Source organism: Salmo salar, chromosome 16 (assembly GCF_965601325.2).
Source record: "Salmo salar chromosome 16, fSalSal1, whole genome shotgun sequence".
Taxonomy (NCBI): Eukaryota; Metazoa; Chordata; class Actinopteri; order Salmoniformes; family Salmonidae; genus Salmo; species Salmo salar.
This window is the reverse complement of record NC_138306.1, coordinates 85,890,001-85,909,077: the sequence shown is the minus strand read 5'-3', so window position 1 is coordinate 85,909,077 and position 19,077 is coordinate 85,890,001. Positions and strand designations below refer to the sequence as shown.

The 19,077-nt window shown below is 43.9% G+C and overlaps 1 protein-coding gene across 10 annotated transcripts in view; it reads right to left on the bottom strand.

Moving 5' to 3' along the window:
* The window catches only part of dmd (dystrophin), a 424,484-nt gene that overhangs the window by 32,081 nt on the left and 373,326 nt on the right, over positions 1-19,077 (bottom strand). For all 10 annotated transcript variants that reach the window (XM_082963114.1, XM_082963111.1, XM_082963108.1 and 7 more), the window contains 3 exons: positions 9,623-9,684; positions 9,155-9,229; positions 2,249-2,450 (listed from right to left, as the gene is read on the bottom strand). In XM_082963114.1, the coding sequence (XP_082819240.1) occupies positions 2,249-2,450; positions 9,155-9,229; positions 9,623-9,684 (339 nt within the window). The remainder of the gene's footprint in view (positions 1-2,248; positions 2,451-9,154; positions 9,230-9,622; positions 9,685-19,077) is intronic.

Genomic DNA, 19,077 nt, shown 5'->3' with positions numbered 1-19,077 from the left:
TGTTGTGTACTATACGTACGTGTCGTTAGGGACTCGTCGTTAGGGATGCGTCGTTAGGGACTCGTCGTTAGGGACGTGTCTTGAGTGTTGTGCACTATACGTACGTGTCGTTAGGGACTCGTCGTTAGGGACTCGTCGTTAGGGACGTGTCGTGAGTGTTGTGTACTATACGTACGTGTCGTTAGGGACTCGTCGTGAGGGATGCGTCGTTAGGGACGTGTCGTGAGTGTTGTGTACTATACGTACGCGTCGTTAGGGATGCGTCGTTAGGGATGCGTCGTTAGGGACTCGTCGTTAGGGATGCGTCCTTAGGTATGCGTCGTTAGGGACGTGTTGTGAGTGTTGGCACTATACGTACGTGTCGTTAGGGACTCGTCGTTAGGGACGTGTCGTGAGTGTTGTGTACTATACGTACGTGTCGTTAGGGACTCGTCGTTAGGGACGTGACTTGAGTGTTGTGTACTATACGTACGTGTCGTTAGAGACGCGTCGTTAGGGACGTGTTGTGAGTGTTGTGTACTATACGTACGTGTCGTTAGGGACGTGTCGTTAGGGATGCGTCGTTAGGGACGTGTCGTGAGTGTTGTGCACTATACGTACGTGTCGTTAGGGACTCGTCGTTAGGGATGCGTCGTTAGGGACGTGTCGTGAGTGTTGTGTACTATACGTACGTGTCGTTAGGGACGCGTCATTAAGGACGTGTCGTGAGTGTTGTGTACTATACGTACGTGTCGTTAGGGACTCGTCATTAAGGACGTGTCGTGAGTGTTGTGTACTATACGTACGTGTCGTTAGGGACTCGTCGTTAGGGACGTGTCGTGAGTGTTGTGCACTATACGTACGTGTCGTTAGGGACTCGTCGTTAGGGACGCGTCGTTAGGGACGTGTCGTGAGTGTTGTGTACTATACGTACGTGTCGTTAGGTACGTGTCGTGAGTGTTGTGCACTATACGTACGTGTCGTTAGGGATGCGTCGTTAGGGACTCGTCGATAGGGACGTGTCGTAAGTGTTGTGTACTATACATACGTGTCGTTAGGGACTCGTCGTTAGGGACGTGTCGTGAGTGTTGTGTACTATACGTACGTGTCGTTAGGGACTCGTCGTTAGGGACGCGTCGTTAGGGACGTGTCGTGAGTGTTGTGTACTATACGTACGTGTCGTTAGGGACTCGTCGTTAGGGACGCGTCGTTAGGGACGTGTCGTGAGTGTTGTGTACTATACGTACATGTCGTTAGGGACTCGTCGTTAGGGACGTGTCGTGAGTGTTGTGTACTATACGTACGTGTCGTTAGGGACTCGTCGTTAGGGATGCGTCGTTAGGGACGCGTCGTGAGTGTTGTGCACTATACGTACGTGTCGTTAGGGACTCGTCGTTAGGGATGCGTCGTTAGGGACGTGTCGTGAGTGTTGTGTACTATACGTACGTGTCGTTAGAGACGCGTCATTAGGGACGTGTCGTGAGTGTTGTGTACTATACGTACGTGTCGTTAGGGACTCGTCGTTAGGGACGCGTCGTTAGGGACGTGTCGTGAGTGTTGTGTACTATACGTACGTGTCGTTAGGGATGCGTCGTTAGGGACTCATCGTTAGGGATACGTCGTTAGGGACGTGTCGTGAGTGTTGTGTACTATACGTACGTGTCGTTAGAGACGCGTCGTTAGGGACGTGTCGTGAGTGTTGTGTACTATACGTACGTGTCGTTAGGGACGTGTCGTGAGTGTTGTGCACTATACGTACGTGTCGTTAGGGACTCGTCGTTAGGGACTCGTCGTTAGGGACGTGTCGTGAGTGTTGTGTACTATACGTACGTGTCGTTAGGGACTCGTCGTGAGGGATGCGTCGTTAGGGACGTGTCGTGAGTGTTGTGTACTATACGTACGCGTCGTTAGGGATGCGTCGTTAGGGATGCGTCGTTAGGGACTCGTCGTTAGGGATGCGTCCTTAGGTATGCGTCGTTAGGGACGTGTTGTGAGTGTTGGCACTATACGTACGTGTCGTTAGGGACTCGTCGTTAGGGACGTGTCGTGAGTGTTGTGTACTATACGTACGTGTCGTTAGGGACTCGTCGTTAGGGACGTGACTTGAGTGTTGTGTACTATACGTACGTGTCGTTAGAGACGCGTCGTTAGGGACGTGTTGTGAGTGTTGTGTACTATACGTACATGTCGTTAGGGACTCGTCGTTAGGGACTCGTCGTTAGGGATGCGTCGTTAGGGACGTGTCGTGAGTGTTGTGCACTATACGTACGTGTCGTAAACATTGAGCAGCCAGTTGAGACACATGTCGACACACAGCGGGACGTTGACCAGGTTCCCATGCTGCTGGTCCAGTTTCTCATAGAGGCTGGTCAGACACGTCATCACCTGCATGATGTCCATCAGCTGCTCATTCTGCTTCAGGCCATGCTGCTCAAAGACCTCACACGCTGCAGGCATACCCAGGAGGTCCACTGGAGAGGAGAGGAGGGAGGAGAGAGGAGAGGAGTGGAGGAGATGAGGGAGGGGAGAGAGGAGTGGAGGAGATGAGGGAGGGGAGAGAGGAGAGGAGGAGATGAGGGAGGGGAGAGAGGAGGAGTGGAGGAGATAAGTGAGGGAGGGGAGTGGAGGAGAGGAGGAGACGAGATGAGGGAGGGAGGGTAAGAGAAAGAGAGAGTTACTGAGTAACTGATGTGTAACAGTGTATCTGATGTGTAACAGAGTAACTGATGTGTAACTGATGTATAACTGATGTGTAACAGAGTAACTGCTGTGTAACAGAGTAACTGATGTGTAACAGAGTAACTGCTGTGTAACAGAGTAACTGATGTGTAACAGAGTAACTGATGTGTAACAGAGTAACTGATGTATAACAGAGTAACTGATGCATAACTGATGTGTAACTGATGTGTATCTGATGTACAACAGAGTAACTGATGTGTAACTGATGTATAACTGATGTATAACAGAGTAACTGATGTGTAACTGATGTATAACTGATGTGTAACAGAGTAACTGATGTGTAACTGATGTATAACTGATGTGTAACAGAGTAACTGATGTGCAACAGAGTAACTGATGTATAACAGAGTAACTGATGTGTAACAGAGTAACTGATGTGTATCTGATGTGTAACAGAGTAACTGATGTATAACAGAGTAACTGATGTGTAACAGAGTAACTGATGTGTAACTGATGTGCAACTGATGTGTAACAGAGTAACTGATGTGTAACAGAGTAACTGATGTGTAACAGAGTAACTGATGTATAACAGAGTAACTGATGCATAACTGATGTGTAACTGACGTGTATCTGATGTGTAACAGAGTAACTGATGTGTAACTGATGTATAACTGATGTGTAACAGAGTAACTGATGTGCAACAGAGTAACTGATGTACAACAGAGTAACTGATGTGTAACTGATGTATAACTGATGTATAACAGAGTAACTGATGTGTAACTGATGTATAACTGATGTATAACAGAGTAACTGATGTGTAACTGATGTATAACTGATGTGTAACAGAGTAACTGATGTGCAACAGAGTAACTGATGTATAACAGAGTAACTGATGTGTAACTGATGTGTAACTGATGTGTATCTGATGTGTAACAGAGTAACTGATGTGCAACAGAGTAACTGATGTATAACAGAGTAACTGATGTATAACAGAGTAACTGATGTGTAACTGATGTGTAACAGAGTAACTGATGTGCAACAGAGTAACGGATCTGTAACTGATGCCTAACTGATGTGTAACAGAGTAACTGATGTGCAACAGAGTAACTGATGTGTAACTGATGTGTAACAGAGTAACTGATGTGCAACAGAGTAACGGATGTGTAACTGATGTGTAACTGATGTGTATCTGATGTACAACAGAGTAACTGATGTGTAACTGATGTATAACTGATGTATAACAGAGTAACTGATGTGTAACTGATGTATAACTGATGTGTAACAGAGTAACTGATGTGCAACAGAGTAACTGATGTACAACAGAGTAACTGATGTGTAACTGATGTATAACTGATGTATAACAGAGTAACTGATGTGTAACTGATGTATAACTGATGTATAACAGAGTAACTGATGTGTAACTGATGTATAACTGATGTGTAACAGAGTAACTGATGTGCAACAGAGTAACTGATGTATAACAGAGTAACTGATGTGTAACTGATGTGTAACTGATGTGTATCTGATGTGTAACAGAGTAACTGATGTGCAACAGAGTAACTGATGTATAACAGAGTAACTGATGTGTAACTGATGTGTAACTGATGTGTAACTGATGTGTAACTGATGTGTATCTGATGTATAACAGAGTAACTGATGTGTAACAGAGTAACTGATGTGTAACAGAGTAACGGATGTGTAACTGATGTGTAACTGATGTGTAACTGATGTGCAACAGATTAACTGATGTGTAACAGAGTAACTAATGTGTAACAGAGTAACTAATGTGTAACAGAGTAACTGATGTATAACAGAGTAACTGATGTATAACAGAGTTACTGATGTGTAACAGAGTAACTGATGTGTAACAGAGTAACTAATGTGTAACAGAGTAACTAATGTGTAACAGAGTAACTGATGTGTAACTGATGTGTAACTGATGTGCAACAGAGTAACTGATGTGTAACAGAGTAACTAATGTGTAACAGAGTAACTAATGTGTAACAGAGTAACTAATGTTTAACAGAGTAACTGATGTGTAACTGATGTGTAACAGAGTAACTGATGTGCAACAGAGTAACGGATGTGTAACTGATGTGTAACTGATGTGTAACAGAGTAACTGATGTGCAACAGAGTAACTGATGTGTAACTGATGTGTAACAGAGTAACTGATGTGCAACAGAGTAACGGATGTGTAACTGATGTGTAACTGATGTGTAACAGAGTAACTGATGTGCAACAGAATAACGGATGTGTAACTGATGTGTAACAGAGTAACTGATGTGCAACAGAGTAACGGATGTGTAACTGATGTGTAACAGAGTAACTGATGTGTAACAGAGTAACTGATGTGCAACAGAGTAACGGATGTGTAACTGATGTGTAACAGAGTAACTGATGTGCAACAGAGTAACGGATGTGTAACTGATGTGTAACTGATGTGTAACAGAGTAACTGATGTGCAACAGATTAACTGATGTGTAACAGAGTAACTAATGTGTAACAGAGTAACTAATGTGTAACAGAGTAACTTATGTATAACAGAGTAACTGATGTGTAACTGATGTGTAACAGAGTAACTGATGTGCAACAGATTAACTGATGTGTAACAGAGTAACTAATGTGTAACAGAGTAACTAATGTGTAACAGAGTAACTAATGTGTAACAGAGTAACTAATGTGTAACAGAGTAACTGATGTATAACAGAGTAACTGATGTATAACAGAGTAACTGATGTGTAACTGATGTGTAACTGATGTGTAACAGAGTAACTGATGTGTAACTGATGTGCAACAGAGTAACTGATGTGCAACAGATTAACTGATGTGTAACAGAGTAACTAATGTGTAACAGAGTAACTGATGTGTAACTGATGTGTAACTGATGTGCAACAGAGTAACTGATGTGAAACAGAGTAACGGATGTGTAACTGATGTGTAACTGATGTGTAACAGAGTAACTGATGTGCAACAGATTAACTGATGTGTAACAGAGTAACTAATGTGTAACAGAGTAACTGATGTGCAACAGAGTAACTGATGTGCAACAGAGTAACATATGTGTAACTGATGTGTAACAGAGTAACTGATGTGCAACAGAGTAACTGATGTGTAACAGAGTAATTGATGTGTAAATTATGTGTAACTGATGTGTAACAGAGTAACTGATGTGTAACAGAGTAACTGATGTGTAACAGAGTAAATGATGTGTAACAGAGTAACTGATGTATAACAGAGTAACTGATGTGCAACAGAGTAACTGATGTGTAACAGAGTAACGGATGTGCAACAGAGTAATTGATGTGTAACAGAGTAACTGATGTGTAACAGAGTAACTGATGTGCAACAGAGTAACTGATGTGCAACAGAGTAACATATGTGTAACTGATGTGCAACAGAGTAACTGATGTGTAACAGAGTAATTGATGTGTAAATTATGTGTAACTGATGTGTAACAGAGTAACTGATGTGCAACAGAGTAACGGATGTGTAACTGATGTGTAACTGATGTGTATCTGATGTACAACAGAGTAACTGATGTGTAACTGATGTATAACTGATGTATAACAGAGTAACTGATGTGTAACTGATGTATAACTGATGTGTAACAGAGTAACTGATGTGCAACAGAGTAACTGATGTACAACAGAGTAACTGATGTGTAACTGATGTATAACTGATGTATAACAGAGTAACTGATGTGTAACTGATGTATAACTGATGTATAACAGAGTAACTGATGTGTAACTGATGTATAACTGATGTGTAACAGAGTAACTGATGTGCAACAGAGTAACTGATGTATAACAGAGTAACTGATGTGTAACTGATGTGTAACTGATGTGTATCTGATGTGTAACAGAGTAACTGATGTGCAACAGAGTAACTGATGTATAACAGAGTAACTGATGTGTAACTGATGTGTAACTGATGTGTAACTGATGTGTATCTGATGTATAACAGAGTAACTGATGTGTAACAGAGTAACTGATGTGTAACAGAGTAACGGATGTGTAACTGATGTGTAACTGATGTGTAACTGATGTGCAACAGATTAACTGATGTGTAACAGAGTAACTAATGTGTAACAGAGTAACTAATGTGTAACAGAGTAACTGATGTATAACAGAGTAACTGATGTATAACAGAGTTACTGATGTGTAACAGAGTAACTGATGTGTAACAGAGTAACTAATGTGTAACAGAGTAACTAATGTGTAACAGAGTAACTGATGTGTAACTGATGTGTAACTGATGTGCAACAGAGTAACTGATGTGTAACAGAGTAACTAATGTGTAACAGAGTAACTAATGTGTAACAGAGTAACTAATGTTTAACAGAGTAACTGATGTGTAACTGATGTGTAACAGAGTAACTGATGTGCAACAGAGTAACGGATGTGTAACTGATGTGTAACTGATGTGTAACAGAGTAACTGATGTGCAACAGAGTAACTGATGTGTAACTGATGTGTAACAGAGTAACTGATGTGCAACAGAGTAACGGATGTGTAACTGATGTGTAACTGATGTGTAACAGAGTAACTGATGTGCAACAGAATAACGGATGTGTAACTGATGTGTAACAGAGTAACTGATGTGCAACAGAGTAACGGATGTGTAACTGATGTGTAACAGAGTAACTGATGTGTAACAGAGTAACTGATGTGCAACAGAGTAACGGATGTGTAACTGATGTGTAACAGAGTAACTGATGTGTAACTGATGTGCAACAGAGTAACGGATGTGTAACTGATGTGTAACTGATGTGTAACAGAGTAACTGATGTGCAACAGATTAACTGATGTGTAACAGAGTAACTAATGTGTAACAGAGTAACTAATGTGTAACAGAGTAACTGATGTATAACAGAGTAACTGATGTGTAACTGATGTGTAACAGAGTAACTGATGTGCAACAGATTAACTGATGTGTAACAGAGTAACTAATGTGTAACAGAGTAACTAATGTGTAACAGAGTAACTAATGTGTAACAGAGTAACTGATGTATAACAGAGTAACTGATGTATAACAGAGTAACTGATGTGTAACTAATGTGTAACTGATGTGTAACAGAGTAACTGATGTGTAACTGATGTGCAACAGAGTAACTGATGTGCAACAGATTAACTGATGTGTAACAGAGTAACTAATGTGTAACAGAGTAACTGATGTGTAACTGATGTGTAACTGATGTGCAACAGAGTAACTGATGTGAAACAGAGTAACGGATGTGTAACTGATGTGTAACTGATGTGTAACAGAGTAACTGATGTGCAACAGATTAACTGATGTGTAACAGAGTAACTAATGTGTAACAGAGTAACTGATGTGCAACAGAGTAACTGATGTGCAACAGAGTAACATATGTGTAACTGATGTGTAACAGAGTAACTGATGTGCAACAGAGTAACTGATGTGTAACAGAGTAATTGATGTGTAAATTATGTGTAACTGATGTGTAACAGAGTAACTGATGTGTAACAGAGTAACTGATGTGTAACAGAGTAAATGATGTGTAACAGAGTAACTGATGTATAACAGAGTAACTGATGTGCAACAGAGTAACTGATGTGTAACAGAGTAAATGATGTGTAACAGAGTAACTGATGTGTAACAGAGTAACGGATGTGCAACAGAGTAATTGATGTGTAACAGAGTAAATGATGTGTAACAGAGTAACTGATGTGCAACAGAGTAACTGATGTGCAACAGAGTAACATATGTGTAACTGATGTGCAACAGAGTAACTGATGTGTAACAGAGTAATTGATGTGTAAATTATGTGTAACTGATGTGTAACAGAGTAACTGATGTGTAACAGAGTAACTGATGTGTAACAGAGTAACTGATGTGTAACAGAGTAAATGATGTGTAACAGAGTAACTGATGTATAACAGAGTAACTGATGTGCAACAGAGTAACTGATGTGTAACAGAGTAAATGATGTATAACAGAGTAACTGATGTGTAACAGTGCTTGGTGGAAATGAAAGAGTGGGTGAGAGACTGAGGGATGATGAATGAGTGAGTGATGTAGAGTGTGAGGGGAGGACAATGGACGAGAGGGTGATGTAGTAGAGCAGGTACTGTAGGACAGTAACTCTGTGAGGGGTGATGGAGTAGAGCAGGTACTGTAGGACAGTGAGTCTGTGAGGGGTGATGGAGTAGAGGAGGTACTGTAGGACAGTAACTCTGTGAGGGGTGATGGAGTAGAGGAGGTACTGTAGGACAGTGACTCTGTGAGGGGTGATGGAGTAGAGGAGGTACTGTAGGACAGTAACTCTGTGAGGGGTGATGGAGTAGAGGAGGTACTGTAGGACAGTGACTCTGTAAGGGGTGATGGAGTAGAGCAGGTACTGTAGGACAGTGACTCTGTGAGGGGTGATGGAGTAGAGAGGTACTGTAGGACAGTGACTCTGTGAGGGGGCTGGAGGGCTGATGGAGGAGATGAGATAGTTTTGGGCGGTGACTCTGTGAGGGGGCTGGACTTACGACAGAGAGCTTTCTGCAGGCGCCTCAGCTTCATGGCTGTCCGGTAGGCTGAGAAACGCACGTTGTTCAGGTCGGCTGCAGAGACACATGGAGAGACAGTCACTAAAACTAAATACACTGTAAAACATTGCCATCCATAATCAGCCATTGGCCTGCTACTTGACTTGATGTAGCTCGCTCACACTTTTGGTACAGTACAATACAATTGTATAGAGCTAGGGTTGCAAAATTCCAGAAACTTTCAATAAATTCTCTGGTTTTCCCCAAATCCTGGTTGGAGGATTCCCGGAATCAGAAGGGAATAAGCAGGAAATCCACCCGGAATGTCTGGGAAAACAGGGAATTTATTGAAAGTTCACTGAATTTTGCAACCCTATACAGGGCAAACCTAATCAAGTGCATCTGAAATAGTTCCTACTTGACAAAGGTTCAATTTGTCTGTTGGTCCACTGTATGTGGACCTCTTACCCAGAGACTGGTAGAGGTCGGCCATCTTGGGATGGTCCCAGCATGTTGTCTGTGTCTGGTGGCTGGAGGAGAGGTCAGGAGAATACAGAGGTCAATACAATCAGGGCCGTGCACAGAACTTTTGGGGTCCAAAAAAGTTTTCCGCAGCAGCTCATTAAGCAATTATGACATTGATTATTTAGTTCCATAGAAGCAATAGATGGACACATCTTAAAGGCAAATTAAATGACACAAATAAAGAACCCTTAGCCTCAAAGGCTTCAGTCTTATTCACTTTAATAATCCTACCATATGCTACAGTTAACACGACGACTTGCAGGCAGTGGGTTCAGAACAACAACAACAAATATTAGTGTGTGAATTTCTACCACCACCCAAAAGGACACTTTGGAAGGGCAAAGGGGCATGTGCTCTGCACAGGTAGAGTCCTATCTGTCCATGTACCTGAATATACACACACACACAGCGCAAGAGACATGTTGACTGCAGAGAGTACACAAAGGGGTTATATCACATGTGACGCCGTGTACACACTGATTGTGTGTGTGTGTCTGTGGGGTGAAATAACCAGGGAAGACAGTAAAGGGTCCTGTGGGGTGAAGCAGGGTAAAATAACCAGGGAAGACAGTAAAGACAGCGATGGGTCCTGTGGGGTGTAGCAGGGTAAAGGAACCAGGGAAGACAGTAAAGACAGTGATGGGTCCTGTGGGGTGAAGCAGGGTAAAATAACCAGGGAAGACAGTAAAGACAGCGATGGGTCCTGTGGGGTGTAGCAGGGTAAAGGAACCAGGGAAGACAGTAAAGACAGCGATGGGTCCTGTGGGGTGTAGCAGGGTAAAGGAACCAGGGAAGACAGTAAAGACAGCGATGGGTCCTGTGGGGTGTAGCAGGGTAAAGGAACCAGGGAAGACAGTAAAGACAGCGATGGGTCCTGTGGGGTGAAGCAGGGTAAAGGAACCAGGGAAGACAGTAAAGACAGCGATGGGTCCTGTGGGGTGTAGCAGGGTAAAATAACCAGGGAAGACAGTAAAGACAGTGATGGGTCCTGTGGGGTGTAGCAGGGTAAAATAACCAGGGAAGACAGTAAAGACAGCGATGGGTCCTGTGGGGTGTAGCAGGGTAAAGGAACCAGGGAAGACAGTAAAGACAGCGATGGGTCCTGTGGGGTGAAGCAGGGTAAAGGAACCAGGGAAGACAGTAAATACAGCGATGGGTCCTGTGGGGTGTAGCAGGGTAAAATAACCAGGGAAGACAGTAAAGACAGCGATGGGTCCTGTGGGGTGTAGCAGGGTAAAGGAACCAGGGAAGACAGTAAAGACAGCGATGGGTCCTGTGGGGTGTAGCAGGGTAAAGGAACCAGGGAAGACAGTAAAGACAGCGATGGGTCCTGTGGGGTGTAGCAGGGTAAAGGAACCAGGGAAGACAGTAAAGACAGCGATGGGTCCTGTGGGGTGTAGCAGGGTAAAGGAACCAGGGAAGACAGTAAAGACAGCGATGGGTCCTGTGGGGTGTAGCAGGGTAAAGGAACCATGGAAGACAGTAAAGACAGCGATGGGTCCTGTGGGGTGTAGCAGGGTAAAGGAACCAGGGAAGACAGTAAAGACAGCGATGGGTCCTGTGGGGTGTAGCAGGGTAAAGGAACCAGGGAAGACAGTAAAGACAGCGATGGGTCCTGTGGGGTGTAGCAGGGTAAAATAACCAGGGAAGACAGTAAAGACAGCGATGGGTCCTGTGGGGTGTAGCAGGGTAAAGGAACCAGGGAAGACAGTAAAGACAGCGATGGGTCCTGTGGGGTGAAGCAGGGTAAAGGAACCAGGGAAGACAGTAAAGACAGTGATGGGTCCTGTGGGGTGTAGCAGGGTAAAGGAACCAGGGAAGACAGTAAAGACAGCGATGGGTCCTGTGGGGTGTAGCAGGGTAAAGGAACCAGGGAAGACAGTAAAGACAGCGATGGGTCCTGTGGGGTGTAGCAGGGTAAAGGAACCAGGGAAGACAGTAAAGACAGCGATGGGTCCTGTGGGGTGTAGCAGGGTAAAGGAACCAGGGAAGACAGTAAAGACAGTGATGGGTCCTGTGGGGTGAAGCAGGGTAAAGGAACCAGGGAAGACAGTAAAGACAGCGATGGGTCCTGTGGGGTGTAGCAGGGTAAAATAACCAGGGAAGACAGTAAAGACAGCGATGGGTCCTGTGGGGTGTAGCAGGGTGAAATAACCAGGGAAGACAGTAAAGACAGCGATGGGTCCTGTGGGGTGTAGCAGGGTAAAGGAACCAGGGAAGACAGTAAAGACAGCGATGGGTCCTGTGGGGTGTAGCAGGGTGAAATAACCAGGGAAGACAGTAAAGACAGCGATGGGTCCTGTGGGGTGAAGCAGGGTAAAGGAACCAGGGAAGACAGTAAAGACAGCGATGGGTCCTGTGGGGTGAAGCAGGGTAAAGGAACCAGGGAAGACAGTGATGGGTCCTGTGGGGTGTAGCAGGGTGAAATAACCAGGGAAGACAGCGATGGGTCCTGTGGGGTGAAGCAGGGTAAAGGAACCAGGGAAGACAGTGATGGGTCCTGTGGGGTGTAGCAGGGTGAAATAACCAGGGAAGACAGTGATGGGTCCTGTGGGGTGTAGCAGGGTAAAGGAACCAGGGAAGACAGTAAAGACAGCGATGGGTCCTGTGGGGTGTAGCAGGGTAAAGGAACCAGGGAAGACAGTAAAGACAGCGATGGGTCCTGTGGGGTGTAGCAGGGTAAAGGAACCAGGGAAGACAGTAAAGACAGCGATGGGTCCTGTGGGGTGTAGCAGGGTAAAGGAACCAGGGAAGACAGTAAAGACAGTGATGGGTCCTGTGGGGTGAAGCAGGGTGAAAATAACCAGGGAAGACAGTAAAGACAGCGATGGGTCCTGTGGGGTGTAGCAGGGTAAAGGAACCAGGGAAGACAGTAAAGACAGCGATGGGTCCTGTGGGGTGAAGCAGGGTAAAGGAACCAGGGAAGACAGTAAAGACAGCGATGGGTCCTGTGGGGTGTAGCAGGGTGAAATAACCAGGGAAGACAGTAAAGACAGTGATGGGTCCTGTGGGGTGTAGCAGGGTGAAATAACCAGGGAAGACAGTAAAGACAGCGATGGGTCCTGTGGGGTGTAGCAGGGTAAAATAACCAGGGAAGACAGTAAAGACAGCGATGGGTCCTGTGGGGTGTAGCAGGGTAAAATAACCAGGGAAGACAGTAAAGACAGCGATGGGTCCTGTGGGGTGTAGCAGGGTAAAATAACCAGGGAAGACAGTAAAGACAGTGATGGGTCCTGTGGGGTGTAGCAGGGTAAAGGAACCAGGGAAGACAGTAAAGACAGTGATGGGTCCTGTGGGGTGTAGCAGGGTAAAGGAACCAGGGAAGACAGTAAAGACAGTGATGGGTCCTGTGGGGTGTAGCAGGGTAAAATAACCAGGGAAGACAGTAAAGACAGCGATGGGTCCTGTGGGGTGAAGCAGGGTGAAATAACCAGGGAAGACAGTAAAGACAGTGAGTGATGGTTTCTGCATTCCAAACACCACTCAGACTAAAACTCTCAGCATGACCCTCTCTCACCTTGGCAAAGAGCACAGCCGCTGCTGGCTCCACTGGAGTGTGTGTGTGTGTGTGTGTGTGTGTGTGTGTGTGTGTGTGTATGGCGGCAGTTAAACTAGCTAGCTGTTATATAATTCCACCTGCTTTTACAGTGACTCTGTGTCAAATCACTTAGTCTAGCCAAAGTGTTAGCTACTAGTTACAGTACTACCTCTCTCCTCTCCTCCACCTCTCCTCTCTTCCTCCTTTCCTCTCTTCCTCCTCCACCTCTCCCTCCCCCTCCCTTCCTCTTCTCCTCTCTTCCACCTCCTCTCGTCCACCTCCTTCTCCACCTTACCTCCTCCTCTCCCCTCCTCCTCCTCCTCTCCATACCTCTTTCTCCTTCTCCTGTATCTCCCATCATCACACCTACTCCTCACCACTGCTGCCAGCTCAAAGTAGATTGAATAAATGTGTGTGACCAAAATAGAGCAGGAGTGGGTATGGGAGTGTATGAGGAAGTGTGTGGAGATGTGATGCGTCAGAAGGTTTAGACAAGAAGTCAAGTCAATGTTACGTCCCAAATGACCCTTTATTGTGCACTCCTTTTGACCAAGAGGGAATAGGGTGTCATTTGGGATGCATGTTAAACAAATCATAATATATTAAATATCTGAGATTCTTCTAAGTAGCCACCCTTTGCCTCGATGGCAGCTTTGCACACTCTTGGCATTCTCTCAACCAGCTTCATGAGGAATTATTTTCTAACAGTTTTGAAGGAGTTCCCACATATGCAGAGCACTTGTTGGCTGCTTTTCCTTCACTCTGCGGTCCAACTCATCATAAACCATCTCAATTGGGTTGAGGTCGGGTGGTTGTGGAGGCCAGGTCATCTGATGCAGCACTCGCCATCACTCGGTTTTTGCGGCTGCACTGGAAGAAACTTTCAAAGTTCTTCATGTCTTAAAGTAATGATGGACTGTCATTTCTCTTTGCTTACTTGAGCTGTCCTTGCCATAAAATGTACTTGGTCTTTTACCAAATAGGGCTATCTTCTGTATACCACCCCTACCTTGTCACAACACAACTGATTGGCACAAATGCATTAAAAAGTAAAGAAATTCCACAAATCCCACCTGTTAATTGAAATTCATTCCAGGTGGCTACCTCATGAAGCTGGTTGAGAGAATGCCAAGAGCGTGCAAAGCTGCCATCAAGGCAAAGGGTGGCTACCAATGTGACGGAGGAAACACCGTCCAACTGGCAACCGTGTCAGCGTGCACATGCCCGGCCCACCACAGAAGTCGCTAGCGCACGATGGTACAGGGACATCCCGGCAGGCCAAACCCTCCCCTAACCCAGACGACGCTGGGCCAAATGTGCGCCGCCTCTTGGTCGCGGCCGGCTGCAACACAGCCCGGGATCGAACCCGGATCTGTAGTGACGCCTCTAGCACTGCGATGCAGAGCCTTAGACCGCTGCGCCACTCGGGAGGCCCCTTCCATAGTATGTTGATTAACCTGGTTGTTCATGTAGCAAAATCTTCTGCTGGCACACCCTGGCTATATAATGGTGTTATCTCACCAGCATTTAGGCTAAGTAACAGAATACCATCCCTGATTTGAGGGTGTGTCTCAGTGTATGCATGATGTCATAGCCAGTCCTTCTATAAAATGATACTAGCCAATGTTTTCCCCTTGTAACCAGGTTGTCACATAGAGGTGAAAAGACGTCTTCCACAAGGCAGGCCATGTAGTCTACACTAGGCATACATGTACATCCTGTATATAAATATGAAACACACCAGTACTTTACATCACTATGAAGTGGAGAGTAATCCCATCAGGCATTTCCAGGAAGAGACTGATCCTCTCACCATTTCTATTTTTAAACATTCTATCAATTCTATGTTTATTCGTGTCATTGTTATTAAAAGACATTCAGTAGAGGCCAGAGTGAAGGACTGAATGGTTTCCATAGTGACTATACTGTAGTAGGAGTATTCACGTTGCACTACTACTCTACTAATACTCTAGACTAGTGTAGCCTATAGGCTATGTTCTAAATTATAACCTGGCTGGTTCCAGCACTGAATGCTGATTGGCTGACAGCCGTGGTATATCAGACCGTATACCATGCGTATGACAAAACATTTATTCTTACTGCTTTAATTACATTGGTAACCAGTTTATAATTGCAATAAGGCACCTCGGGGGTTTGTGGTATATGGCCAATATACCACTGCTAAGGGCAGTGTCCAGGCACTCCGCGTTGTGTTGTGCATAAGAACAGCCGTTAGCTGTGGTATATTGGCCATATACCACAAACCCCAGAGGTGCCTTATTGCTTAAGTGGCTCCTTTGACCCCAACCATGATTTGAGGACCACCTTAAACCAAGACAGATGTGAAAACACATGATGATACTGTAGGAATCTCTCCAAGGCAGTTAACCAGCTGGTATGTCTAGTCTAACTCTAAAATAACAGTTAACCAGCTGGTATGTCTAGTCTAACTCTAAAATAACAGTTAACCAGCTGGTATGTCTAGTCTAACTCTAAAATAACAGTTAACCAGCTGGTATGTCTAGTCTAACTCTAAAATAACAGTTAACCAGCTGGTATGTCTAGTCTAAATCTAAAATAACAGTGAACCAGCTGGTATATCTAGTCTAACTCTAAAATAACAGTTAACCAGCTGGTATGTCTAGTCTAACTCTAAAATAACAGTTAACCAGCTGGTATGTCTAGTCTTAGTCTAAAATAACAGTGAACCAGCTGGTATATCTAGTTTAACTCTAAAATAACAGTGAACCAGCTGGTATATCTAGTCTAACTCTAAAATAACAGTTAACCAGCTGGTATGTCTAGTCTAACTCTAAAATAACAGTTAACCAGCTGGTATGTCTAGTCTAACTCTAAAATAACAGTTAACCAGCTGGTATGTCTAGTCTAACTCTAAAATAACAGTTAACCAGCTGGTATGTCTAGTCTAACTCTAAAATAACAGTTAACCAGCTGGTATGTCTAGTCTAACTCTAAAATAACAGTTAACCAGCTGGTATGTCTAGTCTAACTCTAAAATAACAGTGAACCAGCTGGTATATCTAGTCTAACTCTAAAATAACAGTTAACCAGCTGGTATGTCTAGTCTAAATCTAAAATAACAGTGAACCAGCTGGTATATCTAGTCTAACTCTAAAATAACAGTTAACCAGCTGGTATGTCTAGTCTAACTCTAAAATAACAGTTAACCAGCTGGTATGTCTAGTCTAAATCTAAAATAACAGTGAACCAGCTGGTATATCTAGTCTAACTCTAAAATAACAGTTAACCAGCTGGTATGTCTAGTCTAACTCTAAAATAACAGTTAACCAGCTGGTATGTCTAGTCTTAGTCTAAAATAACAGTGAACCAGCTGGTATATCTAGTTTAACTCTAAAATAACAGTGAACCAGCTGGTATATCTAGTCTAACTCTAAAATAACAGTTAACCAGCTGGTATGTCTAGTCTAACTCTAAAATAACAGTTAACCAGCTGGTATGTCTAGTCTAACTCTAAAATAACAGTTAACCAGCTGGTATGTCTAGTCTAACTCTAAAATAACAGTTAACCAGCTGGTATGTCTAGTCTAACTCTAAAATAACAGTTAACCAGCTGGTATGTCTAGTCTAACTCTAAAATAACAGTTAACCAGCTGGTATGTCTAGTCTAACTCTAAAATAACAGTGAACCAGCTGGTATATCTAGTCTAACTCTAAAATAACAGTTAACCAGCTGGTATGTCTAGTCTAAATCTAAAATAACAGTGAACCAGCTGGTATATCTAGTCTAACTCTAAAATAACAGTTAACCAGCTGGTATGTCTAGTCTAACTCTAAAATAACAGTTAACCAGCTGGTATGTCTAGTCTTAGTCTAAAATAACAGTGAACCAGCTGGTATATCTAGTTTAACTCTAAAATAACAGTTAACCAGCTGGTATGTCTAGTCTAACTCTAAAATAACAGTTAACCAGCTGGTATGTCTAGTCTAACTCTAAAATAACAGTTAACCAGCTGGTATGTCTAGTCTAACTCTAAAATAACAGTTAACCAGCTGGTATGTCTAGTCTTAGTCTAAAATAACAGTGAACCAGCTGGTATATCTAGTTTAACTCTAAAATAACAGTGAACCAGCTGGTATATCTAGTCTAACTCTAAAATAACAGTTAACCAGCTGGTATGTCTAGTCTAACTCTAAAATAACAGTTAACCAGCTGGTATGTCTAGTCTAACTCTAAAATAACAGTTAACCAGCTGGTATGTCAAGTCTAACTCTAAAATAACAGTTAACCAGCTGGTATGTCTAGTCTAACTCTAAAATAACAGTTAACCAGCTGGTATGTCAAGTCTAACTCTAAAATAACAGTTAACCAGCTGGTATGTCTAGTCTAACTCTAAAATAACAGTTAACCAGCTGGTATGTCTAGTCTAACTCTAAAATAACAGTTAACCAGCTGGTATGTCAAGTCTAACTCTAAAATAACAGTTAACCAGCTGGTATGTCTAGTCTAACTCTAAAATAACAGTTAACCAGCTGGTATGTCTAGTCTAACTCTAAAATAACAGTTAACCAGCTGGTATGTCTAGTCTAACTCTAAAATAACAGTTAACCAGCTGGTATGTCAAGTCTAACTCTAAAATAACAGTTAACCAGCTGGTATGTCTAGTCTAACTCTAAAATAACAGTTAACCAGCTGGTATATCTAGTCTAACTCTAAAATAACAGTTAACCAGCTGGTATGTCTAGTCTAACTCTAAAATAACAGTTAACCAGCTGGTATATCTAGTCTAACTCTAAAATAACAGTTAACCAGCTGGTATGTCTAGTCTAACTCTAAAATAACAGCAGTGTAATGATCCTAATAAACCTGCCATGCAAACTGTAGCTACTGTGAGACTAGAGTGCGTGTGTGTGTGTGGTTCGTGTGTGTGTTCGTGTATGTGTGTGTGGCAGCACGCTAGAGCTAGATTCATTATTCATGCTGTGTCCTTTCTGTGACCAGGAATCTGTGTCTCATTGAGATGTCAACTTCTTTTACTAGAAAGACCTGCATGACTGTCTGCCCACTGTAATCCAGTAGGTCTCCTGTCTGCCCACTGTAATCCAGTAGGTCTCCTGTCTGCCCACTGTAATCCAGTAGGTCTCCTGTCTGCCCACTGTAATCCAGTAGGTCTCCTGTCTGCCCACTGTAATCCAGTAGGTCTCCTGTCTGCCCGCTGTAATCCAGTAGGTCTCCTGTCTGCCAGCTGTAATCCAGTAGGTCTCCTGTCTGCCCACTGTAATCCAGTAGGTCTCCTGTCTGCCCACTGTAATCCAGTAGGTCTCCTGTCTGCCCACTGTAATCCAGTAGGTCTCCTGTCTGCCCACTGTAATCCAGTAGGTCTCCTGTCTGCTGTAATACAGTAGGTCTCCTGTCTGCTGTAATCCAGTAGGTCTCCTGTCTGCCCACTGTAATCCAGTAGGTCTCATGTCTGCTGTAATCCAGTAGGTCTCCTGTCTGCTGTAATCCAGTAGGTCTCCTGTCTGCCCGCTGTAATCCAGTAGGTCTCCTGTCTGCCCGCTGTAATCCAGTAGGTCTCCTGTCTGCCCGCTGTAATCCAGTAGGTCTCCTGTCTGCCCACTGTAATCCAGTAGGTCTCCTGTCTGCCCACTGTAATCCAGTAGGTCTCCTGTCTGCCCACTGTAATCCAGTAGGTCTCCTGTCTGCCCACTGTAATCCAGTAGGTCTCCTGTCTGCCCACTGTAATCCAGTAGGTCTCCTGTCTGCCCGCTGTAATCCAGTAGGTCTCCTGTCTGCCCGCTGTAATCCAGTAGGTCTCCTGTCTGCCAGCTGTAATCCAGTAGGTCTCCTGTCTGCCCACTGTAATCCAGTAGGTCTCCT